General features: G+C 36.0%; 1 protein-coding gene across 1 annotated transcript in view; it reads right to left on the bottom strand.

The window, feature by feature from the left end:
• Window positions 1–26,379, bottom strand: part of LOC122846934 (splicing factor SWAP) — a 53,308-nt gene extending 26,929 nt beyond the window's left edge. Inside the window, exons 1-13 of the mRNA XM_044144196.1 lie at window positions 26,031–26,379; window positions 23,931–24,094; window positions 20,430–20,561; window positions 17,309–17,385; window positions 11,579–11,804; window positions 11,235–11,335; window positions 9,518–9,650; window positions 7,732–7,987; window positions 7,430–7,582; window positions 7,219–7,312; window positions 2,510–2,576; window positions 565–668; window positions 298–427 (exon numbers count right to left, since the gene is read on the bottom strand). Coding sequence (XP_044000131.1) covers window positions 298–427; window positions 565–668; window positions 2,510–2,576; window positions 7,219–7,312; window positions 7,430–7,582; window positions 7,732–7,987; window positions 9,518–9,650; window positions 11,235–11,335; window positions 11,579–11,804; window positions 17,309–17,385; window positions 20,430–20,561; window positions 23,931–24,094; window positions 26,031–26,230 — 1,837 coding nt within the window. The 5' untranslated portion in view covers window positions 26,231–26,379. The remainder of the gene's footprint in view (window positions 1–297; window positions 428–564; window positions 669–2,509; window positions 2,577–7,218; window positions 7,313–7,429; window positions 7,583–7,731; window positions 7,988–9,517; window positions 9,651–11,234; window positions 11,336–11,578; window positions 11,805–17,308; window positions 17,386–20,429; window positions 20,562–23,930; window positions 24,095–26,030) is intronic.
• Between the last annotated feature and the right edge of the window lie 383 nt (window positions 26,380–26,762).

Below are 26,762 nucleotides of genomic sequence, written 5' to 3'. Positions count from 1 at the left end.
CAGGTGGATGACTTCTGTGTCACACCACAATGATGCTGTAGGTCATGCCAAAGACGCCCAGACCACAAATTCAGCCCCACAATAAATAATAGAACATAAACGTGTTTTAAGTAAGTGCAAAAAACTGAGCATGTTTTCCCACACCATAAAAAGTTAAAATGAGCCATTTCGACATCTTGAACTTATAAGATTATAGTTCAAGGTCCATTCAGTCAACAGATTGTATCTGTGTAATAAATAATGTGGAAATAAAAAAAGAGCTCAATATTATCAGTTTAATTTGTTTTTTGTATTTACCTTGTTTTGCTTCCAGCTCTTCTAATGTTAGGACAGGTTTCTTCTCTTCAGATGTAATCACAGGAGGAGGCTCTTTTTCAACCAAGATAGCTCCACTGATTACAGCATCAAGCCCCTCCTCTTCCAAAAACTACCAGCAAAAAAAACAACAATCACTGTCAAATGTGTTAAAACTGTATTCTGAGGAAGATGCTTACTTAGATATGAAAAAACACAGCATCTACACATGACCGTGGATGTTATATAAAAGACAAATGACAAACTGACCTTGTCCTCGTCTGAATCATCGTCCAGCCGCACTCTGTTCTTCTCCAAGGGAAGCAGGTCATTTTCCTTTGGCTTGATGGCAAAAGAGATGGGGGCAAAAGAGGCTGTGAAAGCACAAAGACAAAGGTTAAGTGATTTAATAAAAGACCAAAGGAGGGTTCAAAAGAGGGCAGACATGATCATCCAGGCCTATTTTGGTTTCTTCAGTAATTTGGAATAAAGGAAAGTAAGGTTAAAAATCTGAACAAGAAAGAGATTAGGTGAAAGAGGAAGAGAGAAAGGAGGGCCAAATGACAGGAGAAAAGGGAACTGGGACTTTTTTTAACAAAAAGAAAAATAGCCAATCATAAACAGCCAGGAAATCAGGCAGTTGAAGCAGTAGGACACAAAGTATTTCTATTTCATTTCCAAATAAATCTTCTCTAGCAGAGTTGAAAGAAGACTTTGTGTCTTATTCCCTGAAGCAATATCCTTAATATAGGACCAAGATCCTTATAGCAAAGGGCTGTATAGGTTGTTTGGACTATTTTCTGTCTTGATATTAGTTTTCCCCAGCCTGGTCCATGATCAGTGGCATCCCAATAATCAGTCTGCATGGATGCCTCATTTCCATACAGAGCCTGTGCATGTTAATGGCTCCCACCAGCACAGAGGTAAGCAGTGTAATCTTTGCATAGACATTTGTGGCCTGATATCATCAAATGAAATTGTCAACGTAAACACAACCACACTCATGGGTGCCTGTACAAAAATGACAATATATAGCTCATAGACAGACACACATTAAAGTAACTAAATGCTCAGGGGCAATTATGCACACATTTGCTCAAGGACTTTCCATCTCATTTTAGAAGGACAGTAATAAATAAAAAGCTCAACTAAAGTGCATAACATTTACTATGCCTTGCAAATTTGTTTCTTTGCACTTGTTTTTATTTCACCACACTATGACTACAAATGTCAATACATTTAATTGGGATTTAGTGTGGTACACCAACTTAAAGTACTGTATAATGTTGAAATAAAATAAAAATAACAAATAATGTTTACATTTCTTACCAATATTCATATATATTTTGCTTTCCTTAGTCTATCTAGTGGAGAAAAGAATCCCAATTATGCTGTGCTGCCATCAATTACCAGGGTACTTGGCCAGTGTATGACTAATGCTGTGCTTTTTAGTCACTCTTTGGTTGCCATGGCAGGATTTTTTGGGGAATGAAGAAGCCCCCATTGTGAATCAGTGTGATGTTTCACATCATGGAGCTCAAATTGCCAAACCAAAGGATGTGGCTCACAACATGCAGCATTCACCTACGTGTTGGCATTACCTGTAGGAGGAAATGCCACACACAGCACTAAGCTATTATCTGCATAATATTATCTACATCCATTGTGCTAATCAACATAATTCTCAGATCAGATGGACTAAGGGGATAATCTGACACTCCGTTCGGTTCTCACTTGTAGACTAAACAGCTGCTCCAGATGTTTTTGTACTACATAAAACTACTTTGGCATATTATCCCTCACAGTTCTAGGGCTATGAGTACCATCCTGAAATGGATGAGGGACGTAATATTGGCGGACAACATCAAAATCCCCTCTTCGAACATGTCAGTTTATCAAGTGGGGTGGATAAACATGCATAGATCCGAGAAAAAAAGGACTCACTGAAAGAGGCTATTCACTTTCTTCTTCCCACTATTCTGCAAAGGCCCGATTTGTAAAGTAAATAACTGAGAGCTGACTTAACAGATTATCTTAATTAAGACGAGAATCTCTGCAGCTCCTCCAGAGTTACATATGGTATATTCTCCAATTAATGCTCTGCTTCTCTGGTAGCTTAAGTACATGTCAAATGAGGGATTGACTTATTGAAAAACTTTTGAGTACAAATACATTACAAAATAACCTATTTGTTTGTTTTGCAATAGTAAGTTACCTTTTGTGAGCTTGGCGTCATTAGCTGAGTCGTCTGATTGAAGATTATCTTCATTTGTTGTCACCTTCTACATGAAAAGAAAGCAAAAGGGATAATTCAAATAAGATCAGTTTAAATAGTTAAAATGCAGATCAGTAAAATGTAGGACTTCCATCAAAACTTATTGCCTTTTTTTCTGTGACGAATCCACAAAAACAGCAAAACTTTGACAAGAGGCAGATGGTGCTGAAAATGAGACTTCAGTAGAACCTGAATACGTTCATTTGTTACATAACGCACCGTTAGATATGCACCAGCAGTGTGTGAAAAACTTAGTTAGGAAAGGTTTTTAACACATACAAGTGTTTGCAACGCATCCGCCTTGTGCAGTACCACAAATGGATGATGCTGAAACGTTAGAAAGGGTCGTTTCTTTTCATTGGTACGCTAAAATTACAGCCATTTTATTTAATCATTGTAATTATCTATATACAGGGGTGAATCTAAATTTGAGGTTAAAATTTTGCAGAAAAGAAAAAGCTGATGTGGAAAATATGAAAGGAGACTCCTGGGTAAATTCTCTGTTCTGCAATATTTCTGTAACAGAAGCTGGGCACCATTAAAGATATGCAACATTTGTGAAAATGCAAAAGTAGGGTAAAGTTTGTCCACATAAAAGGAAATAAGAAGCACAATATTTTTTTATGGTAATTTACTCTAAATGGTGGAAGACAAGATAATCAACCAGATATCCCTCTAAAAACATTTGATAAAAGTTCTATTTTGATTTTCACATTGCTCAATAAATAAGTTTTTTATCACTCAGCAAAACATGACCTTGAATGTGCAGGGAAACTTATGTTAGCACAGGGGTAAGGATGCTATCATCAGGATGCTTCAAAGCATCCTGATGATTAACAATGCTTTAAAGAAATTTATGCCTCATTCCAACTACTTGACAACTTTCCATAGGAGTGATAACTGCAGCTTTGCTTGGGCCGTGTATGACCCCAATATTGTGCTTCTTCAGCCACTCCTTGGTTGGCATGGAAGGATGTTTGGGGGTCTTTGCCATTCCAGCAGGTGAAACAAAACCTAGTTCACCCATGACATATAGTATAAATCCATCTGTAACTTCTGTCCTCCTCAGTTAATGAAATCACCAAACAAATTAGTGACAAACAGTTTCCACCCAATGGGGATCTGGGAGTCAAATTCTGACTTATTGAAAGCTAGGTTTAACTCATTAGTGACATTTATTTCTTTAATTTCCTGTTTGTGGCATGTTCTGATAGGGTCAATTTTTTTTAAAAAAAAGAGAAGCATGAAGTTAGGCTTATAAAAAATTATACTTTAAAAAAAGATTAAATTGAAACATGTTGCGATTTCAAAATTTGTCAAAAACTCAAAGGTTGATAAATGAGGTTGTGGCAGAACAATCCTTATATCTAAACTTTCTAATCATTGGTAATGTAATGTAGCAAACTAATGGCATGTCATTTTTTTAATAAATAATCCACAGTTATGCAAATAGCCATGCTTATATTCTGATCTTTCTTATAATGTAAAGGCCGCATTTTTCTTCCCATAACTCTCATTTATACACCTGCTTGCCAAATTATTCACAAAAACAGCTTTCCATGTTCCACTATAGAATCTAACACACTCAGTATTATATCATCTGGCTATGATATAATACGTGGGAAGAACTGATGGGACGAGGGGTGATGAAGGTCAAATGAAAAGGAAAGATGTAGCCTCACGAGATACATTTCAAAAGGTTTAAAGAACATTTGAGAGGAATATTAGGTTATGAGTGATCTATACTTTCAAAGTTAGTGAACAAAATCAGAATGACCCCAGAAGATGACCTCTTTAGAGAACTCAAATATCAAAGCTCAGAGTTGAATAAGTGGGAGGAAAGACAGATTAAAACATCCCAGGAAGACTTGATTGAAAAAAATAAAGATTATCTCAACCAGATCAGAGGGTAACCTTTCACACCTCTTAGCTTTCTTTAGTTGTGAGGTCCTTGCCTTTTGTAAACTATAAGATAGAATATTGGCACTGACAGAAGGCAGAAATGTCTGCAATGAAACAGAAACATTCTACAGATCCTGACCACAAAATGAAAATTGTTGAATTCAGAGTTTCAACACATTTTCTCATTCCTGATTAGCTTATGCCAAAGTAAAAATAAAAACAAAAACTTTGTTGAACCTTGAGGTTCAAAACATCGAGTTTTGAACGTCAATGTTCAAAACTTTGTAGAGCATGAATCTGCAAAAATGGAACTAGGTGAATATTACACATCAACCTTTTTTCCTCTTTTTTTTTAATTTTTTTATTTTTTTTTTCATTCCAGCTTTCAGTCAAACCTCTACACAAAACCAACATTCTTGGTTTTAATTGCTAGCAGGAGTTTTTGTTTAAGGATCTGTTTAGAAGAATATAGTGGCACGTAGCTCAATAAAGTTTTGAACAATGCCCTCAATGCTATATCAGGGTAGCATTGAGAAATACACAAAAAAAAATTCTTGAACACATTTCACAGACAGGTGACATCACATTAAATCTACCACAGACTGAGATTGTCTCAAATGCAATAACTACAAAGTTAATTAAACTTAAATGCGTCTCATAAAATGCTGAATTAATGTTCTTAAAATTTGATGATGAAAATTTCTAAGCTTTATCACTTCTCAGTGGATCTGAGACCTTGAAGGAAAATATTGTCATCTGCCATGTTAAAGATTCTATGTCTACGCAAGTTGGTTGGTTGGATGGAGAATGAGAAATTTTATGAATATTTTGCGAATAATCCATAAAGGAAACGAGCTGCAGAAGGTAAGTAACATAGACACCAGGTAAAATTTAAATGTATGTATTATGTGTAGAAAATGTCATTTAAGATGCTGAATGCCAGATTTGTTCCTCCCACTCCTGATTCATGAGATACATCTTAGTCAAGGAGTGCTTGAAATTGGTAGGTTGGCTTTGGAGTGGTTGCTGATGCAGAAGAAAATGGGACATTGTGTAGCTATCATTGCTCTGTTCAACAAAGAGGTTGGAGAGCATATAATTCACTCGCATTGATGACCTTATAGGTACATATTTTTTATTGCTTTTCCTTCTCAATCTGTACTTGCATCTACACTGACAAAGTACGGGTTGTCAACTTAACCTGACATCTCAGCAACGAGAGAACTGGTCAAATCACTTGACCAGTTCTTGTTTCACAAGAAGCTTTGTGTTAAGAAATCAGATTTGTCCTCAATGTTTCATTTCATATTTGTGATATATAACGCATGTTTTGTCTCAATGCCTGAGAATATGAAGAATATCTACACTGTCACCACCACAGCTGCTACAGGAATATAAGGTGATGAGTTTGAAGAGTTTTCACTCAAAACAACTACCATGATTTGGGAAACTAAATAAAACCTCTTTGTACCAGTCGGGTCTACACCAATTAACTCTTCAGAGCTGTTTAGTAGAGGAAAACATCACTTAGCAATTATATACTTGCTTCATTGTTCAGTGCCAAAGGGTCGCATTTTGTGATTGCAAAGCAGTTTTTTTTTTTGTTTCTGTTGCACAGCAGCATGTGTGAACAGCAGAATGGCAGATGTGTACAGAAACAAGAGAGCTGGCAAAGCAAAACGCACAACACCAAACATCAACACAGCTGATTCTGCAACTTGCTATTTTTAAGTTCTGTCAGTCTATGAAATACCAAAGGTGAAGACGCGGCTGCTTAGTGAGGTTGTTATTTTTGCACCGAGAGTGTGTGCAGAAACATGTGAAAAGTGCCCAGGACCCAAATTAAGCAGATTCCACACACAAAGCAGATTCTGCTGGCTCGGTTATCATAGTGGAAATATCTTCATCCTCAACTTTGACTTTGCAATGATTATCAATTTGTACTCAATGCAACTTTTGACAATATCCCTGGCAGATAATCTTTTCCATTCTCACAGTATTGTTTTTTTTTCCTTATTTAAATATTATGGATCAGGAAGTCTCCAATTCCAGTATGTCAGATCCTAGAATGTTTGGAACGAAAAGCAACTAATTTCAAGGTTGACCAAGTGCACTGAATGACATAACCTTTTCTCAATCTCAGAGGCCTACTGATAGAAAAACTGCTCATATTAATAGTTCAGTTTTTTCATTCAGATCTAGCAATAATTCCTCTTCCAGGATCGCTAAAGCTAAACCAAAGGCTTAATATGAACATTGTGCTCCAGACAATAATGAGAATTACTTCTAAATACATGTAATCTAATTTATAAATAACATTTTAAAGCACCCAGATTCATCCAGCAGAATAAAAAAAAGATATGCTCTATGTGTCAGCAGATGTAATTCGCATCGTTCTATGGAATCTTTTATGTTAATCCAGAACATCCTTTGTATTCAAGCTCAGCAGGATCAACAGCTGACAACATTTATTCAGGTATTTATGAATGTTTTGCATTTCAGCAGCTAAAAACAAACAATCAATACTGTTATTATTAACCATTATGATATCATCTTATTTAATATTACATATATAAAGTTTCCCAATGAAGTGAGTGATTAACTAGCTTTTTTTAAAAATTTGTCCTAAACCTACAAAGACTAACACTAAAGACACAAACAGATTAAAAAGGTAATGACAAGGAAACCTTAATTCTCTTCCTTTAGACATCAGGTTAATATGCATATAATAATCTTTAGTTTCATACCTCTGAAAGGGCTTTTCCTTCCTTTTGCAAGAAGTAATTCTTCTTAAACTCATAATAGGCGTTGTACTGATGCCAAGACTGTAGAAAATCAAACCTACAAAAGACAGAAGCACAAGTTAAGCTTAAAGATGATGAAAAAGTACTGGAGTGACACATTTTATTTATTACAATCTGATTACCCAACAGATTTGTGCATCATAAAAACAATTACCGGGGATCGTTCTTAGCACGAACGCTAGCTTCGAACTTTAGTCCGTTCCTCGCAACATACTCAGCCAGCTTGTCTATGACTGGCTGGATGTCGGGTGGTGGGGGAATGATGGCTGGCAGCGCTGGTGTGGAAACTGGAGCTTCAACTTTGGAGCTATATTGGGAGAAAATGTGGACGTGCAAAGCAAGTCAGCAACGGGCAACATGGCAGTTTGATAGTGTCTTTTCATTTTCTAAGAAAGCATTTTTCAATTCTATTCAAATGTTAGACAAAAAAAAAAAAGATATTCATCAAGTTGATACCTGATTTCTGGTACGTTCACAGCAGCAGTAGCAGCTGGGGTGGAAACCTGTGGGGGAGCTGCAGCTTGTGGTGCCACGGTGACAGTTACAGCAGGTGTTGAAGTGCTCTCACTGTGGGACGAAGGCTCAGAGGAAGCAGGGGTCGAAACGACAGCTGAAGTCATATTGTTGTAGTATGAATTTGCATCTACACCAGGTGGAGGTGCAGCTAAGCAGTATGAACCATCTGGAAGCATGTAATACCCATAGTAGACAGCTGCAGACAAAAGAAGAAACTATTATAAATACAGTGTCTTTATTTAGATGCGTTAGAGTAAACAGGGGATTGAATGCAGATACGTCAAACGTTTTATGTCAAATTAAACATTTTACAAATCACTGTAATAGATCTTAGAAATAATCCAAATGCTCCATTTAAAGGACAAACAGCTCAGCTCGTTCAATAGAGAAGCTTTGATGCTTTTGTTATGCTTTTGAACAGGAAAAATATTGTGCAACTAATTTTCTTGTCCAAACAACCAAATAATAGCTTTAAGTGGAAAATAATTATCAGTTTTTGTTGAGATTGGCGTCAATAATTTAAATATCTGCTCTAGGCTGTGATTTTGGGGTGTTTTATGTCAGATGTTGCCATGATAATGGATGCATGACGAGCTTAAAACATTAATTTGACACTGTACGGAATCATTTCAGCCTCTTGAATTATGCAGGCTTTGCATTTTAACCTTGCTAAAGAGCATGGACCAGTCAAGGAAAAGTCACCCGCTGATGGAGGTGGAAATGGAAATGTGCTATAAATAACACAAATGCCAAATGGTTTTGGCTCATTTGCTGTGTTAAAATTACTTTTTCAAGGAAAGTTAAAATGAAAGACTGTGCAACACAATGCTTCTTATAGTTCTTTCATTGATGATTCAAGTTAAGAAAACAAACACAAACCCAAAGGTTTAAAAAGACATCAGTATCCTGATGTATATACCAGATGAAACCAGATATTAAAAACAACAACCCTTGTGATCCTACAACTCTATCAGCAGGAGGTGATAAAAATGCACATGCGATCTGTGTATAAAAAGGTCATCTTAGTTGTCAGAAGTTTTTTAATCTGAAATATCTTTTATTGTTAAAAGAAAGGCTAGAAATGCAAGAACAGGGATAAAATAAATGGTCAATGTCAAAGTAGAGACAGTGTGATATTAGCACATTACTCACTGAGCAGGCTGACATTAATAACACAATATTTTATAGTTTGGAAAATAATAAGTCAAAGCAAGGACTCCGATTTACAAACTTGTCATGCAGCACAAGATTAAAAGCTGATGTTTGTGAAAGGAGGTCTAAATTGAATTGTAGATATCCATACATATATGGGAATAGTAAATAGTATTTGAAAAAACAAAACATTGATAAGGAAGGGTATGCAATTTTCATGATGTGAAAAACTACAAATGCAGCAGCATGATCTATTCATAAATACTTAGTTGCTATTTAAATATTGGTGTCTTTAATATTTGCTATTTGAATGCATAGATCCAAGACAAAAATATAGGACATGCATCTATTAAATACAAGTCTTCTTGTGACCAACTGAAAAGTGCAGTCCTTTACAGATGAGGGAGGGGCAGTAATGTGAGGTTTGTTACACAAACAAAGAAAAATCTGGTCACACTTGTGCTTTTTCTGGCATCTTGCAAACCAGGGTTTAGAATACAGGAACAACCACTTAGCCACATTTGTTTTGAGCACATCAGATTAATATCAGTACTGGAAAAGCTGTAAATCCCACTACTAATACAATACTGCACAATGGACAATTTGATCTCAGGAGCGGTGACTGCAGCTGCTGTGCCATTTCTTTCCTTTTGAGCTTTTAGTACAATTGCTGCCAGGGGATGATCTGGGTCCATAACCTTAAGAGGCTGCAAAACAACAAGACCATTAAGGAAACTTTAATATGCCATTTTAAGTATGGTACTTTTTTTTTCCATTTCAAAATTTAACACTTTTCTATACTCAGTTAGGTTTATACATATTTGGACACTTAGTTCATCTGTTTACTGAAACATGTTTCAATTATAGTTATATAACCGACATGGACATAATGTCCAGGCTCTCAGCTTTCATTGTAGGGCACAAACAATAGAAGTGGATGACTGCAGAATAATTTCCATGGTGAAGAGAAGCCCCTTCACAACAGCCAAGCAAATCAACAACACTGTCAAGGAGGTCAATATTTAAGTATACCATAAAGAGAAAACTGCATGAAAGTCAATAAAAAGGTTTCACCGCAGGATGAAAGCCACTCAGAAGCCTCAACAACATTGACTTCGGTGTCAGTTGATGGAAGTCATTTTTGTAATAAATTTGTCCAAGTACAACTGGGCCAAAATGAAAACAAATATTTATTTCAACTTTGTTTCTGTTTGTGTTTTGGGTTGCAGACTGTTAAACTGAAGCAGAGAATTATGAGAGGTGTGGTCAATTTTGCACACTGTCAAAACTGTAGGTAAATATTGGTTGTCGGTCAAAACAGCAGCACCAACACCAAATTTTAATTTTGACCCAAATTTCTCTATCAGTGCACTCCTATATAACACTTAGGATTATCACTAGATGAAAACATTTTACTGTAACAATAAAAAAGTTTATACCAAGTCTTTAAAGACCTCTGAAACCGGAGATGACAACATAATTAGACTGTATTTTCTTGCAGTGTAGTTATACTATATTGCTGTCTTCCTCAGTTAAATATCAAAGTTCTGAAGAATTTAGACAATAAAGCCACAAATTATGGGACAATAAATCCTAATTAGAAAGTATGTTCTTCATTTAGAAAGAAAATCTCTCCTCATAAGAAATGAGTGTTCTTCAACTTTTCGCTAAAAGAATCTGATTATGTCCTCATAAAAAATAAGATATGCTTTCAAATGCAAGACATTATTACACATTAAAAATCAGCACACAGGCAGTAATTATCGGATACTAAGAAACAGGGATGAGGATGCACATAACTTTCAAAAGATGTTCTTAAACAGTAGCTTAAAGACACTATTCAATAAAAAATATACAATCTTAAACTCTGTGATGTTACTTTTGTTTAAAATAAAACTATACTAATAGACAGTTTATCATTGTTGTTGGCAAACAGAACATTAAAAATGTAAAGCTTCTCCACCCTTTCCCAACATGACACATCAACTCACTGAAGAATGTACTAAAATCAGTCTAAGTACACTAGGGAAATAGCAGGGAACAAAAGTGGCTGCCAACAAATAAAACTCCCATTTCTGCATGTGAAGTTTCAACAAGACAAATTCCGTTTAATATATTTGTTTTTAAAAAATTTTATAGCATCTGCTACAAGATGCTGAGGACATTCATATCTCAAAATTTCAAGGGAAAATTGTTTCTAAAAATGCAAAGAAAAAAAGGGCCTAGAATATACAATAAAAATAATTCTAAGAAATCAGCCAGACAATGAAGCATCTGTATTCTGAAATTACCTTTGTCAGCTCTTCCAGGCGAGAACATTTCTTCGGAGCAAAAAGACTGGGATGAAGATAGCTTCCATCTCCATAATCATCAGAATCATCTGAATTTGAGTCTAGCAAGAAGAGAAAAACTGCAATTTTTACTGAATGAATGCACACATATCAAATATTAATGCAGATAGTGTTGGGACTGAATATGCTAAAGTACTATGGAAACAAGTATCATGGACATGAATGTATTTAACCTTATGCCTTTAATGATGCTTCTGAATCATTGAATCATTTTCCTGGGTCATACAAAAAACAAAAATAAAGTTCCATAGCTGCGGATTCAGTAAAGGATTTGAGAAACTCACCCTGCGACTGGTCCTGCTTGTTAGAAGAGACGAGGTTGTATCGACCTTCCTTCATGGCCCGCAAGATGTGTTTATAATATGGGTTCAGATAGTGGTCAAACCGGAGAAAGTCAAACTGCGAGTTCCCGGCCTGCTTTGCTTTCAGCACGATCTCAAACTGAGCCCCCTGTTGACACACAAAGTTGGCCGTCCTCTCAATGATGTTGTGAGTCTTGATGGTTGCCGGCTGGAGGAAGGGAAAAACGAATTAGCATAAATGCAGTAACAATCTTCTCACTTGCACAATAAGAATAAAAATTAACTGCACAAGTACTAAAATAACTCAGGTGTAAGAAAATGTGTAAAAGCTGAGCATCAGTCGTATAAGTATGAATTAGCCAGCATTAAGATGCAGCATACAGTAACAACTGCCTTTTCGCCCAAGGACATAAGGCATTTGATGTCCGAAACATTTTCATGCCAAGAGCTCTAAGCCAATTGTGATATTACCGTAATTATAAAAGAACATTCAGGATGAAGATCAGGGGAATGTGAGATGGTCCACTATTTGTGTATTATTTTGCACAATGTATGCTTTCAGTGATTAATTATAGCAATTACCAAGAAAGTTGTTAGAAGTGTGAGTATTTTTAATAGAGTACACATCTTATTAAGATAAAAGTCAATATAAATATTAGTCATGAAATTGGCTAAAGCGGATGCCAGCTACCTGCAAAATCCAAAATCAATGCATTTGTGACACATAAGGACATATTGATATACAAGAACCCTTTTTAAATGTGCAATTGTGGGAGAAGGGTGTAGAAAATGTACTTCTATGTTTACAGGTTAAATCCAATAGAAAAAAATAATGGAGAAAAAAAAAAAAAGAAAAAAAAATTTTGCACCAGAGATGTGCTGGTCCTTTTGCAGTAGGGAAGAGTGATATGGGTCACAGTATTTTGTTGGGGGTTTTATTGCAATAAGTATGTAGATGATGTTTAATGCTCTTTAAAATTCTATTAGTCTTTTTTAAGCAGCACAAACACAAATAATGCACTGATGTCAGATATGTAGAGTATGGGTCTTTGATACTGATAATTGTTGCTGCTCTCACTGGATCAATGGTGGAAAAGAGATAAAAGAAACAGTTTAGTTTCTGGAGTTTAGAGACACAATCTATTGTTTTTCTTCATGATGGATCTAAACCATTTCACTTTTTTGGGTCCTACAATGGAGCAGTGTGGATGAGGACATTTTGTTTCAATCATGTCATTTCACAGCTGTCTGAGACATTTTGTATACACTGACTAATCTATGACGTTTTCAAGCTACTTTAAGTAAGCAGTTTAAGCAGTTTTATGGGTGGCACAGTTCATATATATTACAGAGAAGTTATTTTGGTTTGATTTCACAATTGTAAAATTCAACTAGCTTAAATGGAGATCAGAATAACAATCAGTAAATACAAATTGCAACACAAACATTGTGGAAATCATTAAAAAAGGTAAAAATAATGACTATAATTAATGAAACTATTATAAAGGCCCGAAACTTAGGAGTAGTGATTGACTCTGACCTGAACATCCAGAGCCACATAAAGACAGTTACAAAGTTGGCCTTCTATCACCTGAAGAACATTTCTAGGATTAAAGAACTAATGTCTCAGCCAGATCTAGAGAAACTCATCCATGCGTTTATCTTCAGTCGCATTGATTATTGCAACAGCGTCTTCACAGGTCTGACCAACAAATCAATCAAACAGCTGCAGCTGATCCAAAATGCTGCTGCTCGCATTCTGACTAAAACCAGAAAGATAGAGCACATAACACCAGTCTTAAAGTCCCTACATTGCCTCCCAGTAGCTCAAAGAATAGACTTTAAAATACTGTTGTTAGTTTATAAATCACTGAATGGTTTAGCACCACAATACATTAAAGATCTGCTGCTGTTGTATCAACCTTCCAGACCTCTCAGGTCTTCTGGTTCTAGTCTGCTCTGCATCCCCAGAACCAGAGCCAAACAAGGAGAAGCACCATTCAGCATCTATTCACCACAAATTTGGAACAAACTTCCAGAAAATTGTAAAACAGCTGAAACACTGACTTCCTTTAAATCTTGACAAAAAAACCACCTGTTTAAGATTATATTTGAAACATAATCAATTAAAATTTAATGATGGAACTTGACTTATTGTCGTGTTTTGATTGTTGATTCTATGTTGCATTGTGTTACTGTGTTTGATTTGATGTAAAGCACTTTGAAATGCCTTGCTGCTGAAATGTGCTATACCAGGGGTTTTCAAAGTATGAAAAATCGGTTCTGATTACTCCTTGAAAAGTAAACATTTTGTTATATGTACTGACTACTTGACTTGAAAGTAAATCTAAGTTATACATTAAAAGCAACTTTTAGTTACTTTCAGCAGTATGCAATAACGCTCTGCCTCCTGTGAAAATCACATTGATCTTTGCTAATACCTAATTGTAAGCTATTTTATAATGGTAACATCAACAATGTGTCTCCACTTATAAGGTTGAACTGAAGAGGAGATTGTACAAAAAACAGTACAAAAAATAAAAAACGTGAGTAATTTGTGTGGTCCACTGTTGTCTGGAAAACTCTAAGAAGGATTTAAAGTCCCCCTCCCCCCAGACTCCAGATTCTGCGTTAAGGCCCTGAGTTTGATGTCGCAGCGCACAGAGCTCCTCCTGCAGCTCCACAGCTCAGATGGCTGCGACACTTACCGTAATATTAATAATTATAACGGTGCTAACTTGCCATTATAACTATTGCCAACCGCTGTTCATATTGGTCTCGATGTTTGCAGTTTAAGCAGCGCAGCGAAGCTTGACGTCATTCAGAGGTAATAAATTAACTTGACATTAACAAAGATATAGCGGGACGGATCATCCGGGAAATGATGAATAGGGAGAGACTGATTAAAACTACCTTAATGACGGACAAATTCTGGGATTTACGTTTATCTTCATTGATTATTGCAACAGCGTCTTCACAGGTCTGACCAACAAATCAATCAAACAGCTGCAGCTGATCCAAAATGCTGCTTCATTCTGACTAAAACCAGAAAGATAGAGCACATAACACCAGTCTTAAAGTCCTACATTGCCTCCCAGTAGCTCAAAGAATAGACTTTAAAATACTGTTGTTAGTTTATTAAATCACTGAATGGTTTAGCACCACAATACATTAAAGATCTTGCTGCTGATAAGTATCAACCTTCCAGACCTCTCACTGGTCTTCTGGTTCTAGTCTGCTCTGCATCCCCAGAACCAGAGCCAAACAAGGAGAAGCACCATTCAGCATCTATTCACCACAAATTTGGAACAAACTTCCAGAAACATTGTAAAACAGCTGATCACTCCACACGCCACCCCACAGATACTTTTTTCCTAAATCCACAGAGTTGATTTTCTGTCTGCTTGTAGTAGACAGCAAGCAGATAACTTTTCGGTTTATTTTTTCCCTGATGCGCTTTTTAAAGTGCTCTGGCGAGGAGGCGCTACCACACTTTGAAAACCGCCGTGCTATGCTATACAAATAAAATTTGATTGATTGATTGATTGATAAACAAAAGTAAAATATAAACAGAGAAAAATTTGTTTTGTGCAAAGGTATTTATTCAGAAAAACTAAAATAAGAACGCTGGATAAAGCTGGATAACACACATAAAGGAAATTTAAAAATTACAGATGAAAATATTAGGTCTTGCAAAGTAACAGAAATTAGGTAGCAACTTTAGTATGCTTCACAAAAATAAATCTGAAAACACTAAAATAATACTTTGTATGTGGTGTTGCATAAGGTTTCAGTCAAGGTAGTGAATGTAACATGTTTAAAGAAAGTTTTGTTTATAACATTCACTATGAGAAATGTGGACCAGTGAAATGCAATTAGAAAGACTAGTATGAAGGCAATTTATTTCCACTGAAGCTTTATTGCCTGAACTGGATATTGGGCTGTTGAATATGCACGCATCCCATGAAAACAACAATTAGGTTGTTTTCTTTCCTCTCATGCATAAGAAAGTGGGAGTCACTGGGATACCATCTGTTGACACCAGATTTAAATATTTTAGCCTTATGTACAACTGTTTCTATTTTAGATGTTGCGTCAACCAGTAGTTGTATTCTGCTATAAGGAACCTACACCAATATAAAAATGTGTGGAAGGATGTAGCACAGGTCTTTCTAACAACCGATGTCCTATTTCATACGCCAAGCTTTCCATTAGTTACCATTACAAAAATATTTTATGTGGCAGGATCTGCTGGATAAGCTAAATAGAAATCAGGCTCCTGCTTTTTTTGTTTTTTAAGATAGTAATAAAAATATATTATTCCATTTATGTAAAACAATAAATATTTGAATTTTAGGAACTTTTCTTTTTTCTGCCAGCTAGACAGGCTATTTATAATCTAAAATCTCAACAAGATATGGGGCATAAATTTTATGAACAAATTAGAGCTGCATCATTAAATGGCAAATGTTAAAAATTGGATGACTTTCAACTTGCTTTCCCCTAACCCAGGGGTGGGCACTCCTGGTCCTCGAGGGCCAGTGTCCTGCAACTCTTAGATGTCTCCCTGGTTCAACACACCTGAATCCAACAGCTGAATCACCGCCTAAGTGCAGTCAGGTTCTCCAGAGTCCTGCTAAGGACCTCATTATTTGACTCAGGTGTGTTGAAGTGGAGATACATCTAAAAGTTGCAGGACACCGGCCCTCCAGGACCAGGAGAGCCTACCCCTGCCCTAACCTGTAATAACCTGTAACTAGGTGAAACATCAAAAGGCCAATTTTTTTTTTTCCAATCACAAACTGGAAGTGCTAACCGTCTTGTTGACAACAACATTCTTGCTGTGAACCATGTAACTGAGTGAGCTATTTAACAACACAGTTATTTAATCAGTAATACAAAATCCTTCAGCCAGTTTAAAATGTTATGGCTACCATCATTTTGTATTTGATTCAAAATAACAGCTTACTTGGACTGTTCACTCACACACAAGGTGTGACACTGCCGCTGCTCCAGATATTAATAATTAATGATCACTGATTGCAGGAAGGCCATAAAACATGTTTTTAAAGTGGTGCTTAAACAAAAACTGTAATGGCCTAAAATAGTTTGCTGATATTTTTTCTTCCTTCCAAAGATTTACAAAAAGACAGATCGGTCATTTTTGATTTCTGGCCTCTGACCACCATTCCACATTGTTTTGACCATGGATTCCTGAATGCTTCTCATCCTTCACTTTAAATCTACCAAGCCAGGTTTATTGTAGGTCTTTCTACTTCAAGGTCTGAATTACTAATGTAGATCAAAAACTGTAAAATGAAATGAATACAGCATTAATCTCCGATTGTTTCACAGTGGTTATACTTAAAAAGCTATGGACTCCAAACTGTAGAAATGTACAGGTAAAATGGATTTTAAATAAACTGTCACCACTCACAATTACTCTGTTCTCACTGTACAGGCAAAATGACTTCTATTTACAAAATCCCAAGGGTCAGTGTTAATTTTTAATTCACTTAAATTAGAAACATTCATATAATAACAAAACAGCCATGGTTGTAAAACTGAAGAACACAGTAAAGCAAGAATTTTGTGTGTTATAGCACCTCACCTTAAAAGAAGCATACAGCCTTCATAAATACTGTATATATACGTATATATGACTACAATAGGCTACTCTAGCCACGAGGCAGCAGATATATTTGCACTCACCAGCTCCACATCTGGTGGGATAGCAAGTCCTGGGGGGGCAACAAATGGTTCTTCACTTTCCTCAGGCTCTGCTTCCTCTGAGTGTGAAAAGAAAATGGAACAAAAACATTGAGAATCCTTCTTATTTATCCTTTGAAATAAAATAAAAATCTGATACAAGATTTCAACAAGGTTTGAACAAGCAAAAGGAAAACACAGAATTTCAGAAAAACCTAAAAAAAAATTAATAAGACACATTTCTTCCATCATTCTCTTCATTTCAGGAATATATCACAGTGAAATACCACCCTAGCCTTTACCTTCATCTTGATAACAGCATAGAGGTCAGACAGAGACGAGATTAAATTTTTCATGTAGTACTGCAGGGAGTTTGCAGAATGATAAAGGGGCACTTTAATTTAATACAAAGCCACAATGATCTGTAAAAAAACTCAAACTTTCTGCCAGACCAGGGGATTTTATTTGCCTGGACACGTGTAATAACCCATGGGTACAATCTTTAAATTAGCTTTTGACAAGGCTGACTACTGTTCATTCCATCTCATGTCAAATCTCTGATCAAATTTGGTGAATATGAAAACCAATATGAAAAAACAGTTGTCAAAAAATTTATTACTCAAAAGTCATAAATTGTTGTGTTTATAAACTTCTATTGAAGACAGTAGAGACAAAGCAAACAGATTTAAAGCAAATAAAGAACTTAATTTTTAAAGAAAATTAAATCAAGTAGAGTGTTATGAAATGTCTGCCAAGTAATGGAGTAAGATTTTTCAGCTTTGCCTACAGTAACCCATTAGTTGTATTTTGACAGAGAGCATATAAATCACACCGATATTAACCTTCTGGCGTGTTTGGCTTTCACTTAGGGACATAAAATACGGCTAATGATCTTATTTATAATATCATTGTGCATCTGTTTCTGTCAACTACTTCTTTGAGAGGACTGTTGTGGGAAGGGTCTGTGCTTATTTTAATAAATCAGCATTTTCAATAATGCCAGTGATGTGCTTCAACTCAGCCACCTGAACCACACAGGCCTTTTCCCAAAAGGCAAATTCAAATATTGGCATTTTCAGCAGACCTTTTAATACCACTGTTCAACAAATGTTCCTCGAAGAGAATATAAAGCATCACTGCTTATCTGTCAGCCTATTGGAAATGCCTCCAGCAACCACTACATCAAATATGTAAATTGGAGGAGTGCACCAGAGACTACTTTTTTCCCCCACTATTTGTGAGGTTTAATCTCAATTTTAGGCTATTGGACCTTGTGATGCAAGTTATTTTAAAGGCATATTAATTTTCCCGCCATCAGCTTGTTTCTATTACTTAAATGTTCTTCATTTAATTGGACATGTGAATTTTTTTTTTACAACCTAATGGAGCACAGAGTCAGTCAGATGGCTCAAAAGATAATTCTACTTTATTTTTATGCTTATTACAAAATAGATTTTAAGATTTATTGATCAAAAACAAAGTGCTACATGGTTGGGCTCTTACCCTTTAAAGAAAACCTTTTACAACACCATACTCAAAAGCATTCAGGTTTCCTAACAGAAAGCTGCCGTATCTTGCATAATCCATACAGAGGCAAATCCAAGCGTAAGAAGTTAAATTGTGGTTGGGGGAGTAAAGCTGACTGAGGCTGTAAGAGGTAATGTGCTTGGATCTGGTTGAAGTGCAATGTTTGCTGAATATACTAAAATGCTTTTATGTTTGCTGGCAAAAATTTACTCAAATTATTCAACAATCCCAAAAGAAATTTTGAACAGGAATGAACGGGTTCAAGCTCGAAAGATGGTCTCAAATCTGCTGGGGGAAAACAAAAGATTATTTATTTTATTTTAACTTTTTTAATAAAAAACAGAAATGAAAAACAAACAGGATGTAATCCTGTAGAGGATTTAAGCAGCCAATGATTGATCATCCCCACATCTACTGGATCTGTCCTAAAATCTAGGCCTTCAGAAAGGATGTAGCCTCTGTCGTTGTGGAAATCACAGCTTCTCCTGTAATATAATATTCCAATATGCTTATATAATATATTTCTGCATGCCTCTGAAGATTTAAATAAGAATGATGCACTGCTTTTAAAGGTCATTCTGGCAGCAACTAAGAAAGTCATTACCAAACACTGGCTATAAAGAACAGCTCTGAACCTCTTCTGTTTATTACCATCATTAAACACACCGAAGTATTAGAGCATGACTTACTCTTTCCTGCTACAAAGCGACCCATTATGGGATGACTGGGAAAGCGCTCTTCCCATTTTTCACCAATAGTTATATATAATATCACAGCATGTCCTATATATACAGTAAATTAATTCCATACCCTCAACCTATTTCTAAATGTTCTTGGAATGGCTGCTGATTGTGTCTGCAACTCTGTGTATGTAAATACTTGCAATAAAGAGATTTAATAAATAAAACCATTAAATGATTAAGGTTTTAAAGCATTAACACAAGATGTTTATTCCTCTATGTTTTGCAATAATTAGGGCTTCATGAGTAATTTGTCATTCTTGTCAATTCCTATTTTTGTCTGCTATATTATGTCTTTTGTCAGTTGGTTTTGTTTCAGTTTTTATAGTGCAGAATTTTGATCAAACCCGGTATTTTAATTGTACTTTTAAGGTCACTTGAATAAGAAAACAATGCAGAAGAAGAGCATTAACACAAGAAAAAGATATTTAATATTCTTATTCCACTTATTTTCTTTTGATTCTGACAACCTTTGTGCTTTGTTATTGCCTCAAGTAAATATAGTTTTCATCTATACTTTCAATTAGAGCTACACATCAGTTAAAAATTTCAATTTCCTCCCTGTTCTTTAAGTGCACCAAAAATGAAAACTAACAAATGTAATATCTGCAGATAGATAAGCAAATGGCATATTCTTCCATGTGTCTGTGCAGTAAGATCCAAATTAAGGTTAGGAACATATGCATACATGAGGATAATCTTCTAAAATGAACACATTTACACAGTAGTTTGTATGGGTTATAGTTCTTCAAAAAACAGGAATTAACTGCTTTGATCTGAAAGCAATCAGTATCTGCCAGTGAAAAGCAGATGGATGTATCTATTCTAAGAATAATAGACCTGTGACACGTTCTCACCATGTTGCTTGTTAGCCTCCTCTTCTTCTGTGGGCTGTGAGGGATCGTAGTAGTCAGCGCTGTATTTGAAGGCCACTGCATTGTAAGTGCCTTCGTCAGCCAGGGCCTCACTTAATCGTTTGTATTCTTCCTCTGTAAAACGGAGACATACATACAGAAAAATTAGCATTTTCACATAAAATAAAGAGAACTAATTGAGACCTTGTCACGTATTCAATAAGTTACAAGGCCAATATTTTAACAAGCTCAAACTGCTCCATGTTAAAATTGCAATAGGTAACTTTTATAAAGATGTCTGTTGTTACACATTTGATACATAAAACTGTCTCCCGACAGTAAAATATTGTTTGTATTCTACTTAGTGGCACAACTACATCCATTATTCTAATTGCTGTACCAAAGTAGCCCGTTCACATAGTGAGATATTTAATTTTAACAACATAGTCTGTGTTGATTGTGCTCCCACTGTATGCACTGTCAGATCTGTGGCCAAAAATGACTGTGATGAAGTTTTAAATACATTTTAATCATAACTTTCATCATTATCGCAATAAATGCCACAAAATAATGCCATGAATTTTAAGTCCATATCACCCATCCCAAATGTACAAAGGAAATTGTCAAGACAAAGAGGGAAAATATACTTCATCCATCAGGATGTCTATTTTTAATATTGCTTATGGGCGAATAAATATGACATGCATTGTGTCTCCTATCACTCTGACAGGCTAGTCTGAAAGAAAAATGGGTAAAATAAGTCAAAAATATGGGCAGATGACTAAAGTTCATTGTTTCAGAATAATAAAGTCTTTAAAGAGACAGGTCTGGAATCGCAGTTTAAAGGAAAGCTACTCAAAGTAAGACATGACCTTATTTGCAGCATCAAAAAAATATATATATATATACATACTTTATGTTTATTTAGCTGCAAGTATTTTTAGGGATTTTTTCACTTAGATATTTTCTTTACATTCACAGAAAAAAAGAACAGGATCAGAATGGACTACAAAAAGCCCCAGGGGGAAAGAGGGATTCATTGCAAAGACACATTTCAGACGAAAACAAGAAAGTAAACACAAGGCCAACATCTAGACTGCCTGAAAATAAAGCTGGCAGTATATTACATTAGCAGCCTAAACCTGACTAGTTCAGAAAGCTGCAAGCAAATATTGATTTCACTCACATCCCAGGATAAAAATTGTACCCTGCAGCAGGAGCCGTTTAGTTCAGACTTGCAGAGTGCAACCTGCTGTTGGGTCAGATTGCCTTACCCACACAATCAAATCTCTCCTGGTTTTGTTTATCGCGGGTCTGAAAACAGCTTCTTGGTTCCGATATGGAGTATTTCATTAAGGTAAAATTCTTGCATTATGTTGAAAATAAAACTCAAAAGTTGCTTTAATTTGAATGAGGCCAACAAAAGCTGCCTTTTAAAATGACAACAGTCATTTGTATTTCTTTTCTTTTCACAAATACATTCATAGAGGAGGCTCTTTAGAAACTTTAAGAAGAAAAACTTTTCTGTTAAAATTCATGACATCTATCAATTCTTCTCCTATTGCCCTTTCACTGGTCAGACGGGTAATAGACAGAGCGAATGGGGTCAAGCCTCCAAATTCAAGGGCAGAACAGTCTGCACAATGAACCTTCTGCAAGGAGTGTGTGTAACTCAAACCATTAGCTGTCTCATTCTTTGCTGTCAGTTTGGGCACAGGACGCCATATTTCACTTAAAACACCTATGTATTAATTCAATGGCAGTCATTAAGTCTGTCAATCACAAAAAGTACTTTGTCACCAAAATAATCAGTATAACTATGATCTAAAGCATCTGAGATGCAAGTGTCCTAGACATCCTAAAGTCAAAATGGATTTAAGCATTAGCTATTAAGACTGAGACAGAGGTGGTCCACTTTAAACACAGAAGAACGAAGGTGCATAGAAAACAGTTATTGGTAGTACTAACTTTATGTGGCCATCAAAGGTCATGCTAGACTTTTATGTTGTCCTTTATTTTGACTGACAGCGTCAGAATAAATCTGTCATATTTTATTTTTACCCATCAATTTTTAAATAATATTGACATGCCCTATTCAGATGGATTTAATTTTTATGCAGTTTAGCTAATATTCAGCAAGTCGAACCGTGAATCCAGATCATATCACACTTTCAGCGGATGAACACATCTAACTTATTTTCCGCAGTGACAAACACCACTGACTCAATAACTACAATATATGTAGTTATTGGCCCCAATAACTACATATATTACATGAAATTAAACAACTCCACATAAATTATGAGCGTTTCACCTGCTAGGGTCTGAACGCGCAGCCTCACAACATCATTCAGAGCAGAAATCTGTACTAGTTAATCAGAAGCCTGAGGTTGAATTAAACCCAACATATTATTTTAATTACGATCGTACTGCTTTAATTCACCATTTGAGTAAGAAGCGCAACCTCTTCCGTTTTTTAGCTTTTTTTCACCCTCCCTCGGTCTTAAGAGATGGGTCAATTGGACCCACAAGCTTTTAACGCTGTGCGTGGTCCAGGCATGCGCTTTGACAAGGATTTTATGTGTGGTTTTGCCTCCCCGCTGTCCGACTGTGACATCTGCTGCGGTCCTCCTGAGTGACGCGCTAAGCGCAGAAGGGTTAATGATTGAGTCAGAAGCTGTTGCAAAGCACAGGGCACACTAAGTGTAAATATTTTGGGATGATGAGCGGGGAGCTGCATGCGCATTTAGTTGTGCAGCGCTCTGCGCTTGTTAAAGTCTAATTAATTTCCGCTCCTTACTTTCTTTCTTTCCTCAACAAGATAAACTACCTGGTCCTGTATTTAGGCTATAAATAGATTAACAAAATACAGCATTCTCTTTAGCTTTTTTCTTCTCTGTATATACTGTAGGCTTTAACAGTTTTGAATGTGCTCTGGAGCGCGATCAAGCTGCTCTCCAAAGATATTTATTTCTGTGGGACTCTGCATGCAAGTCCAAACTTAACGCATAAACAGTATGTGTAGGCATTAAAAGCATTTGTGTGCCTACAATACAGTGGTTTTATGACAGAATTTCTGCTCTGAACCTTCAAAAAGGCACTTTGTGTTACACCCAACTGCAGAAAAAACCTAGACCCCCCACCCAGAAAAAAATTTACTAAACAGAGGAGGAGGTGGCCCCAGATTCAGATTTTGTCTTTACAAAACCTACTCTGCAGTCCTGACTCGTCTCTATAAAGCAATGTATAGAGACGAGTGTATAATGTAGTGTGAACTCTATAGCAAGAGAGCTCTTGCTATAGAGTTCACACTACTAATGTTTCCTAGTGTAATTTTTTTGACAAACATAGGCAAATGATTATGGGGAGAAATGGATGTCATTCTCCCCACTCCTTTCATAAAGGTATACCATTAAAAACATAACCAGTCTCAACGATTATTTAACTTTTTTATGCTGTATATTTGCATTCATAGCTGAATGTCAGAAAAAGCATCTTGCATACCTTGTCTTGCCTCTTCTTCCAGAAGGTCGGTGTGCAAAGCCAGGTATCGCTCTTCATCACACAGCGCCTCAATCCTGGCCTCTTCCTCTGACAGCTGGTAGGATGTATTCCATGACCCACTGTCATAGTCAGAAAGGTCATGTAAGTGACCCCGCCCATCATATCTGTTGAATGATAAACAGGATTAGAGTGAAAGAAGTTTAAACAAATAAACAAATAAACCTAGACCTACTTACCAAGATATTTTGATGCAGATTTTTTTTAACTACATATATTCTTTTCTTAAAATTCCTAAGATTAAGAATGATTACATTTCAGATTTTGTTTTATAAGCAAACCTAGATTCAAAAAAACAAGAAATACAAAAAAAGAAAAAGAAGACAAACAAAGCAACTCGCCTCTTACCTTACAGGGTTCAAATCCCCCCTGTAACACTCATCATTACTTCTAAATCTGCAAAGAAAGTTACATTCACACAAACCCGAGCACATAAATACCTATCCGTAAGAACCCAAATGGAGGATATATTCCAGGGTCCCTCTATGGCATCTCTCTGATGTAGTTTCTTCATGAAGACAAAGAAATGGGGTGCTGTTGTTGACAATCAGGGTTTGGAACGACCCTCTAAGCCTAACTTGCTGGGGAAAAACTTGATTATGTGATAAAGACACACATACAAATCGTGTACAAATGAAACAAAGGCTGGACCACTGCAGACCAAGATGATTCAAGTAAATAACATAGCAATAGCAATAAGATGCACAATTTAACAAGAAAACAGTGCTGATGCAACGTTTGAATCATTTTGATCAGAGGAACTTATTCTGAGTTAGAATATTCTCTGGGATGATGCCTATCAACAAACTAAAATGTCAAATTGATCACTTGAAAGTCAAAGCAGTTGAAAGGGAAGAAACAATTTGACAGAGTGAATATCATGATATTTATTTAGCAATCAGAGGTTTCCAGAGGAAATTTATACAACATGCCAGTATGCAAAGCTGACCAGAATAATCCTATTTGTTCTAGACAGAGATGCACCAAGAAATGTTCTGATGATAGGGATTGTCATATATCATCCTGGATTGGCTCTGATTACTGATCAGCCGGTTAGATACTAAAAATCTGTGAATAACACTCAAAGTTATCTTTTTTTTTTTTTTGAGTTTGTGTGAGTGGTTTAAAATTAAATATCTACAGTAATATCTACAGATGTGATCATACACAACTGGAAATTTGATTACCGGATATAACAAGAAGCTGGCTTTATTGTCAAAGCTTTTTCATCTAAAATATAAAGGGGTAAATTCTATTTTATGCTATTCTTTTTGTATAGGTAGGATATTATTGTATCTGAAGATTTTAGTGATGCAGAGAAAGAAAACTTTAATTTAGGATGTGCTCTAATCAAACGTTTTACTCTCAAACCAGCTTATCTCATTTGTCCAGGGCGTGGGGGAAATGTACTTTCTTGAAATACATAATTTAAAAAGGCAAACTGAGGTCACAACCAACTAATCAGAGATTTGGAAAATTGGTGATCAGTAATCAGCTACAAAATCTGTGAGAGGTGCATTTCTATTCCAGCTCAACATAATAAATATGAATAATAATGGCATTTTGTTTCAAATGCTGAAAGTAGAGGTCTAAAATACATCTGCTTTAAAAGAACTGTGAAATTATAGACAAATGTGTGTTATAATTGTGATTTCAGAATCTAGAAAACAATTATACTAAAAACAAATCTTAGTCAAAAATCTTCATCAATTTTTGACATCGTTTAATTTTCGTACTACAGCAGTTTTATCTGACAAATGAAATATGTTGACCGACGTGTAGGTATTCTGTTGTGGCTAAAGTTAGCAAGGGCTGATGGCCTTTGCATATTAGCATGTTACTGTATAAACTACATATAGTATTTTGCAGTTTAACACTTGTAAAGATAGGTTAGCAGACAGGAAGAAAGCATTCGGCGTTTGTTTCGGGTCTTGTCAGGCTTCTGCAACATAAACTCTGGAGTAGTCCCTTGAAATTTGAAACAGGCTAACGATTAGCAGAAACAGTTAGCATAATGTTTCAGTCTACGTTTGTTCAACCGACCTATCAATCATGATGCTCTTGTCCCCCATCCATGGTATTAGATGTTTTCCATGCTCGTGGAAAAGAGCCTTTTCGTCGTCTCGGAACAGTTTGCAGGCATAACCAAAAACCAAGAGGTCGGCGTATTTATCGCTGTCGCTCACGTCCTTCTTTACAGGTTTGTTGTTGGGGTCCTTCTTTACGGCTCCGCGGCGATACATCTCGAAGTCACTGGAAAAATAGTTTTGCTAAACAGTATAACAATAGTCACACCACAGTGACTTCCTGGAATCTAAATATTTCATATATAGTCCAAATAATTTAGCAATTAGCAACGACTAGCACAAATTGCACTCAGCGTGTCGCCATATTGGGAAGGGAGTATTATAACTTTATTAAACCCGACAGCACTTTCGGCTAAAACGTCATACTTAGAGCAATATTTCATAAAAATGTATATACAACAAATGCATATAGTTGTTGAATGTGTTTTGGTTGCGTTATTTGTTTACGAAAAGTTGTTAATTACGCTTGTGTTTGTTTTCCTTATTGAATTCCCATTCTATGTCGAATCTGCCTTAAATAATTGTTCTTGTTGCGTTTTTCCAGCTGACTGACCGGGGCATGGAAAGCCAGGTGGTGTAATCTTTATTTTATCTCTCCTAAAAAATACTTTTTTGCGTGACAACAGTTCTATTTTATGAGACATAAATATCTTATTATAAATATAAAGGCTCTTTAGGACAGGTTTTA

The sequence above is a fragment of the Gambusia affinis genome, linkage group LG17, assembly GCF_019740435.1.
Source record: "Gambusia affinis linkage group LG17, SWU_Gaff_1.0, whole genome shotgun sequence".
Lineage (NCBI taxonomy): Eukaryota > Metazoa > Chordata > Actinopteri > Cyprinodontiformes > Poeciliidae > Gambusia > Gambusia affinis.
The sequence above is the reverse complement of the archived record's forward strand: the minus strand, read 5'-3'. Positions and strand labels throughout refer to the sequence as shown.